The 7,500-nt window shown below is 45.0% G+C and overlaps 1 protein-coding gene across 1 annotated transcript in view; it reads right to left on the minus strand.

Moving 5' to 3' along the window:
* LOC121538120 (membrane-associated guanylate kinase, WW and PDZ domain-containing protein 3) overlaps positions 1 to 7,500 on the minus strand; it is a 129,337-nt gene that overhangs the window by 29,823 nt on the left and 92,014 nt on the right. The window contains exon 13 of the mRNA XM_045206792.1: positions 6,714 to 6,914. Within this exon, the coding sequence (XP_045062727.1) occupies positions 6,714 to 6,914 (201 nt within the window). The remainder of the gene's footprint in view (positions 1 to 6,713; positions 6,915 to 7,500) is intronic.

Here is a 7,500-nt window from a genome sequence, read left to right on the forward strand (position 1 = left end):
CTGGTAGAGTGTACCTACCTATGTCTGTTAGAGTGTTAGAGTGTACCTACCTATGTCTGTTAGAGTGTACCTACCTATGTCTGGTAGAGTGTACCTACCTATGTCTGTTAGAGTGTACCTACCTATGTCTGGTAGAGTGTACCTACCTATGTCTGGTAGAGTGTACCTACCTATGTCTGTTAGAGTGTACCTACCTATGTCTGGTAGAGTGTACCTACCTATGTCTGTTAGAGTGTTAGAGTGTACCTACCTATGTCTGGTAGAGTGTACCTACCTATGTCTGGTAGAGTGTACCTACCTATGTCTGTTAGAGTGTTAGAGTGTACCTACCTATGTCTGTTAGAGTGTACCTACCTATGTCTGGTAGAGTGTACCTACCTATGTCTGGTAGAGTGTTAGAGTGTACCTACCTATGTCTGTTAGAGTGTACCTACCTCAAATCAAATTACATTTTATTCCTCACATGCTTCGTAAAGCAGGTGTAGACTAACAGTGAAATGCTGACTTACAGGTCCTTCCCAACAATGCAGAGAGAAAGAAAATAGAGAAATAATAGAAAAGTAGAACACGTAATAATAAAAGTAATAATAAATACACAATGAGTAACGACAACTTGGCTCTATACACGGGGTACCAGTACTGAGTCGATGTGGAGGGGTACGAGGTAATTGAGGTAGATGTGTACATATAACTAGGGACAAAGTGACAGATAATAAACAGCAGCAGCAGCGTATGAGATGAGTCAAAAAAGTTAGTGCTAAAAGGTTCAATGCAGATAGTCCGGGTAGCTATGTAACTAACTATTGATCAGTCTTATGGCTTTGGGGGTTGAAACTGTTCAGGGTCCTGTTTGTACCAGACTTGGTGCTGCTTGCTGTGCGGTAGCAGAGAAAACAGTCCATGACTTGGGTTGCAATTTTAGGGCATTCCTCTGACACCGCCTGGTATAGAGGTCTTGGATGGCAGGAAGCTCGGCCCCAGTTATGTACTGGGCTGTACGCACTACCCTCTGTAGCACCTTGCAGTCGGATGCCAAGAAGTTGCCATACCAAGCGATGATGCAGCCAGTCAAGATGCACTCAATGGTGCAGCTGTAGGACTTTTTGAGGATCTGAGGGCTGATGCCAAATCTTTTAAGCCTCCTGAGGGGGAATAGGCTTTGTTGTGCCCTCTTCATGACTGTGTTGGTTTGTTTGGACCATGATAGATCCTTAGTGATGTGGACACCAAGGAACTTGAAGCTCTCAACCTGCTCCACTACAGCCCTGTCGATGAGAATGGGGGCATGCTCGGTCCTCCTTTTCCTGTAGTCCACAATCATCTCCTTTGTCTTGATGAGGGAGAGGTTGTTATACTGGCACCACACGGCCAGGTCTCTGACCTCCTCCCTATAGGCTGTCTCATCATTGTCGGTGATCAGGCCTACCACTGTTGTGTCGTCGGCAAACTTAATGATGGTGTTGGAGTCGTGCGTGGCCATGCAGTCATGGGTGAACAGGGAGTACAGGAGGGGACTGAGCACGCACCCCTGGATCTGTTGGGGTGTTATGCAAATTGGAGTGGGTCTAGGGTTTCTGGGTTAATGGAGTTGATGTGAGCCATGACCAGCCTTTCAAAGCACTTCATGGCTACAGACATAAGTGCTACAGGTCGGTAGTCATTTAGGCAGGTTACCTTAGTGTTCTTGGGCACAGGGACTATGGTGGTCTGCTTGAAACATGTTGGTATTACAGACTCAGTCAGGGACAGGTTGAAAATGTCAGTGAAGACACTTGCAAGTTGGTCAGCGCATGCTCGGAGTACACGTCCTGGTAATCCGTCTGGCCCTGAGGCCTTGTGAATGTTGACCTGTTTAAAGGTCTTACTCACATTGGCTACGGAGAGCGTGATCACACAGTTGTCCAGAACAGCTGATGCTCTCATGCATGCTTCAGTGTTGCTTGCCTCGAAGCGAGCATAGAAGTAATTTAGCTAGTCTGGTAGGCTCGTGTCACTGGGCAGCTCGCGGCTGTGCTTCTCTTTGTAGTCTGTAATAGTTTGCAAGCCCTGCCACATCCGACGAGCGTCAGAGCCGGTGTAGTACGATTCAATCTTAGTCCTGTATTGACGCTTTGCCTGTTTGATGATTCGTTGGATGGCATTGCGGGATTCCTTATAAGCGTACGGGTTAGAGTCCCGCTCCTTGAAAGCGGCAGCTCTACCCTTTAGCTCAGTGCGGATGTTGCCTGTAATCCATGGCTTCTGGTTGGGGTATGTACGTACGGTCACTGTGGGGACGACGTCATCGATGCACTTATTGATGAAGCCAGTGACTGATGTGGTGTACTCCTCAATGCCATCGGAAGAATCCCGGGAACATATTCCAGTCTGTGCTAGCAAAACAGTCCTGCAGCTTAGCATCTGCGTCATCTGACCACTTCTTTATTGACCGAGTCACTGGTGCATCCTGCTTTAGTTTTTCCTTGTACACGGGAATCAGGAGGATAGAGTTATGGTCAGATTTGCCAAATAAAGGGCAAGGGAGAGCTTTGTACACGTCTCTGTGTGTGGAGTAAAGGTGATCTAGAGTTGTTTTTCCTCTGTTTGCACATTTAACATGCTGGTAGAAATGAGGTAAAACAGATTTAAGTTTCCCTGCATTAAAGTCCCCGGCCACTAGGAGCGCTGCCTCTGGATGAGCGTTTTCCTGTTTGCTTATGGCCTTATACAGTTCATTGAGTGCAGTCGTAGTGCCAGCATCGGTTTGTGGTGGTAAATAGATGGCTACGAAAAATATAGATGAAAACTCTCTTGGTAGATAGCGTGGTCTACAGCTTATCATGAGATACTCTACCTCAGGCGAGCAAAACCTCGAGACTTCCTTAATATTAGATTTAGTTTACAAATATACACAGACCGCCACCCCTTGTCTTACCAGAGGCGGCTGTTCTATCTTTGCCAATGCAGCGTGAACCCTGCCAGCTGTATGTTATCCATGTCGTCGTTCAGCCAGTGGCTTGCAAAATTATTCACCCCCTTGGCATTTTTCCTATTTTGTTGCTGTACAAACCTGGAAAAATTGATTTTTTGGGGGTTTGTATCATTTGATTTACACAACATGCCTACCACTTTGAAGACGCAAAATATTTTTTATTGTGAAACAAACAAGAAATAAGACAAAAAATAAACTGAAAACTTGAGCGTGCATAACTATTCACCCTCCCCAAAGTCAATACTTTGTAGAGCCACCTTTTGCAGCAATTACAGCTGCAAGTCTCTTGGGGTATGTCTCTATAAGCTTGGCACATCTAGCCACTAGGATTATTGCCCATTCTCCAAGGCAAAACTGCTCCAGCTCCTTCAAGTTGGATGGGTTCCGCTGGTGTACAGCAATCTTTAAGTCATACCACAGATTCTCAATTGGATTGAGGTCTGGGCTTTGACTAGGCCATTCCAAGACATTTAAATGTTTCCCCTTAAACCACTCGAGTGTTGCTTTAGCAGTGTGCTTAGGGTCATTGTCATCCTGGAAGGTGAACCTCTGGAAGACTGAAACAGGTTTCCCTCAAGAATTTCCCTGTATTTAGCGCCATCCATCATTCCTTCAATTCTGACCAGTTTCCCAGTCCCTGCCGATGAAAAACATCCCCACAGCATGATGCTGCCACCACTATGCTTCACTGTTGGGATGGTGTTCTCGGGGTGGTGATGAGAAGAGTTGGGTTTGCACCAGACATAGCGTTTTCCTTGATGGCCAAAAAGCTCAATTGTAATCTCATCAGACCAGAGTACCTTCTTCCATATGTTTGGGGAGTCTCCCACATGCCTTTTGGCGAACACCAAACGTGTTTGCTTATTTTTTTTTTAAGCAATGGCTTTTTTTCTGGCCACTCTTCCGTAAAGCCCAGCTCTGTGGAGTGTATGGCTTAAAGTGGTCCTATGGACACATACTCTAATCTACGCTGTGGAGCTTTGCAGCTCCTTCAGGGTTATCTTTGGTCTCTTTGTTGCCTCTCTGATTAATGCCCTCCTTGCCTGGTCCGTGAGTTATGGTGGTGGCCCTCTCTTGGCAGGTTTGTTGTGGTGCCATATTCTTTCCATTTTTTAATAATGGGTTTAATGGTGCACCGTGGGATGTTCAAAGTTTCTGATATTTTTTTATAACCCAACCCTGATCTGTACTTCTCCACAACTTTGTCCCTGACCTGTTTGGAGAGCTCCTTGGTCTTCATGGTGCCGCATGCTTGGTGGGGCCCCTTACTTGGTGATGTTGCAGACTCTGGGGCCTTTCAGAACAGATATATACTGAGATCATGTGACAGATCATGTGACACTTAGATTGCACACAGGTGGACTTTATTTAACTAATTATGTGACTTCTGAAGGTACAGTGGGGGAAAAAAGTATTTAGTCAGCCACCAATTGTGCAAGTTCTCCCACTTAAAAAGATGAGAGAAGCCTGTAATTTTCATCATAGGTACACGTCAACTATGACAGACAAATTGAGGGAAAAAAAATCCAGAAAATCACATTGTAGGATTTTTAATGAATTTATTTGCAAATTATGGTGGAAAATAAGTATTTGGTCACCTACAAACAAGCAAGATTTCTGGCTCTCACAGACCTGTAACTTCTTCTTTAAGAGGCTCCTCTGTCCTCCACTCGTTACCTGTATTAATGGCACCTGTTTGAACTTGTTATCAGTATAAAAGACACCTGTCCACAACCTCAAACAGTCACACTCCAAACTCCACTATGGCCAAGACCAAAGAGCTGTCAAAGGACACCAGAAACAAAATTGTAGACCTGCACCAGGCTGGGAAGACTGAATCTGCAATAGGTAAGCAGCTTGGTTTGAAGAAATCAACTGTGGGAGCAATTATTAGGAAATGGAAGACATACAAGACCACTGATAATCTCCCTCGATCTGGGGCTCCACGCAAGATCTCACCCCGTGGGGTCAAAATGATCACAAGAACGGTGAGCAAAAATCCCAGAACCACACGGGGGGGACCTAGTGGATGACCTGCAGAGAGATGGGACCAAAGTAACAAAGCCTACCATCAGTAACACACTACGCCGCCAGGGACTCAAATCCTGCAGTGCCAGACGTGTCCCCCTGCTTAAGCCAGTACATGTCCAGGCCCGTCTGAAGTTTGCTAGAGTGCATTTGGATGATCCAGAAGAGGATTGGGAGAATGTCATATGGTCAGATGAAACCAAAATAGAACTTTTTGGTAAAAACTCAACTCGTCGTGTTTGGAGGACAAAGAATGCTGAGTTGCATCCAAAGAACACCATACCTACTGTGAAGCATGGGGGTGGAAACATCATGCTTTGGGGCTGTTTTTCTGCAAAGGGACCAGGACGACTGATCCGTGTAAAGGAAAGAATGAATGGGGCCATGTATCGTGAGATTTTGAGTGAAAACCTCCTTCCATCAGCAAGGGCATTGAAGATGAAACGTGGCTGGGTCTTTCATCATGACAATGATCCCAAACACACCGCCCGGGCAACGAAGGAGTAGCTTCGTAAGAAGCATTTCAAGGTCCTGGAGTGGCCTAGTCAGTCTCCAGATCTCAACCCCATAGAAAATCTTTGGAGGGAGTTGAAAGTCTGTGTTGCCCAGCGACAGCCCCAAAATATCACTGCTCTAGAGGAGATCTGTATGGAGGAATGGGCCAAAATACCAGCAACAGTGTGTGAAAACCTTGTGAAGACTTACAGAAAACGTTTGACCTGTGTCATTGCCAACAAAGGGTATATAACAAAGTATTAAGAAACTTTTGTTATTGACCAAATACTTATTTTCCACCATAATTTGCAAATAAATTCAATAAAAATCCTACAATGTGATTTCTGGATTTTTTTTTCTCAATTTGTCTGTCATAGTTGACGTGTACCTATGATGAAAATTACAGGCCTCTCTCATCTTTTTAAGTGGGAGAACTTGCAGAATTCGTGGCTGACTAAATACTTTTTTTCCCCACTGTAATTGGTTGCACCAAATCTTATTTAGGGGCTTCATAGCAAAGGGGGTGAATACATATGCATGCACCACTTTTCCGTTATTAATTTTTTAGAAATATATGAAACAAGTACTTTTTTAAAATTTCACTTCACCAATTTTGACTATTTTGTGTATGTCCATTACATGAAATCCAAATAAAAATCAATTTAAATTAAAGGTTGTAATGCAAGAAATAGGAAAAACGCCAAGGGGGATGAATACTTTTGCAAGGCACTGTATGTTATCCATGTTGACGTTCAGCCACGACTCGGTGAAACAGAAGTTATTACAGTTTTTATTGTCCCGTTGGTAGGATATCCGTGATCGTAACTCGTCTATTTTGTTATCCAATGATTGTGCGTTGGCTAATGGACTGATCGTAGAGGCAGATTACCCACTCGCCGTCGGATCCTTACAAGGCACCCCGACCTACGTCCCCGATATCTCCATCTCTTTCTCCTGCGAATGACGGGGATTTGGGCCTTGTCGGGTGTCTGAAGTAAATCCTTTGCGTCTGACTCATTAAAAAAAGAATATTCGTCCAGTACGAGGTGAGTAATCGCTGTCCAGATATCCAAAGGCTCTTTTCGGTCATAAGAGACGGTGGCAGAAACATTATGTACAAAATAAAGTTACAAATAATGCGAAAAAACACATAATAGCACAATTGGTTAGAAGCCCGTAAAACGGCAGCCATCTCCTCCGGTGCCATTACATCACTCACTGGTGTTAGATCTCGGTATGATGGTGAGTCTGAGTGTGTTTCCGGCGCGTCTCAGTATCTGTGCCAGGTCTCTGTGAGGCAGGGTGACAACGGAGCGCCCCTCCACCGCCTCTAGCTGGTCACCCGGCTGGATCTGACCCGACCGGGCCGCAGGGCTGCCCCCACGCACCGTCACAAACCTATGGGACAGCATGGACGAGGCTGGGGTGGGGGGAGAGAGAGAGAGAGAGAGAGAGAGAGAGAGAAGAGAGAGAGAGAGAGAGAGAGAGAGAGAGAGAGAGAGAGAGAGAGAGAGAGAGAGAGAGAGAGAGAGAGAGAGAGAAGAGAGAGAGAGAGAGAGAGAGAGAGAGAGAGAGAGAGAGAGAGAGAGAGAGAAAGAGAGAGAGAGAGAGAGAAAGAAGAGAGAGAGAGAGAGAGAGAGAGAGAGAGAGAGAGAGAGAGAGAGAGAGAAGAGAGAGAGAGAGAGAGAGAGAGAGAGAGAGAGAGAGAGAGAGAGAGAGAGAGAGAGAGAGAGTGACAGAGTTAAGAGTCAGTACTGTCAATGATATAGTTAGTAGTTAACCGTGTTAACCGCTGGATACAGTTTGGTATGAAGATGTACAGTATATGAATCCTACAGTATATTAAAGGAATATAAAGACAGGGATAAAGAGGTGTGTTAAAGATCACAGAGAACACACACATCATCAAGGAAACCCAGGTTTTCTACAATTACAATCAGTAAATCAAGCACAACACAGCTCCAATTGAAGGTTGAAAAGGCACCTTTGGATAATTCTGCACTATA

Source organism: Coregonus clupeaformis, chromosome 24, assembly GCF_020615455.1.
Source record: "Coregonus clupeaformis isolate EN_2021a chromosome 24, ASM2061545v1, whole genome shotgun sequence".
Lineage (NCBI taxonomy): Eukaryota > Metazoa > Chordata > Actinopteri > Salmoniformes > Salmonidae > Coregonus > Coregonus clupeaformis.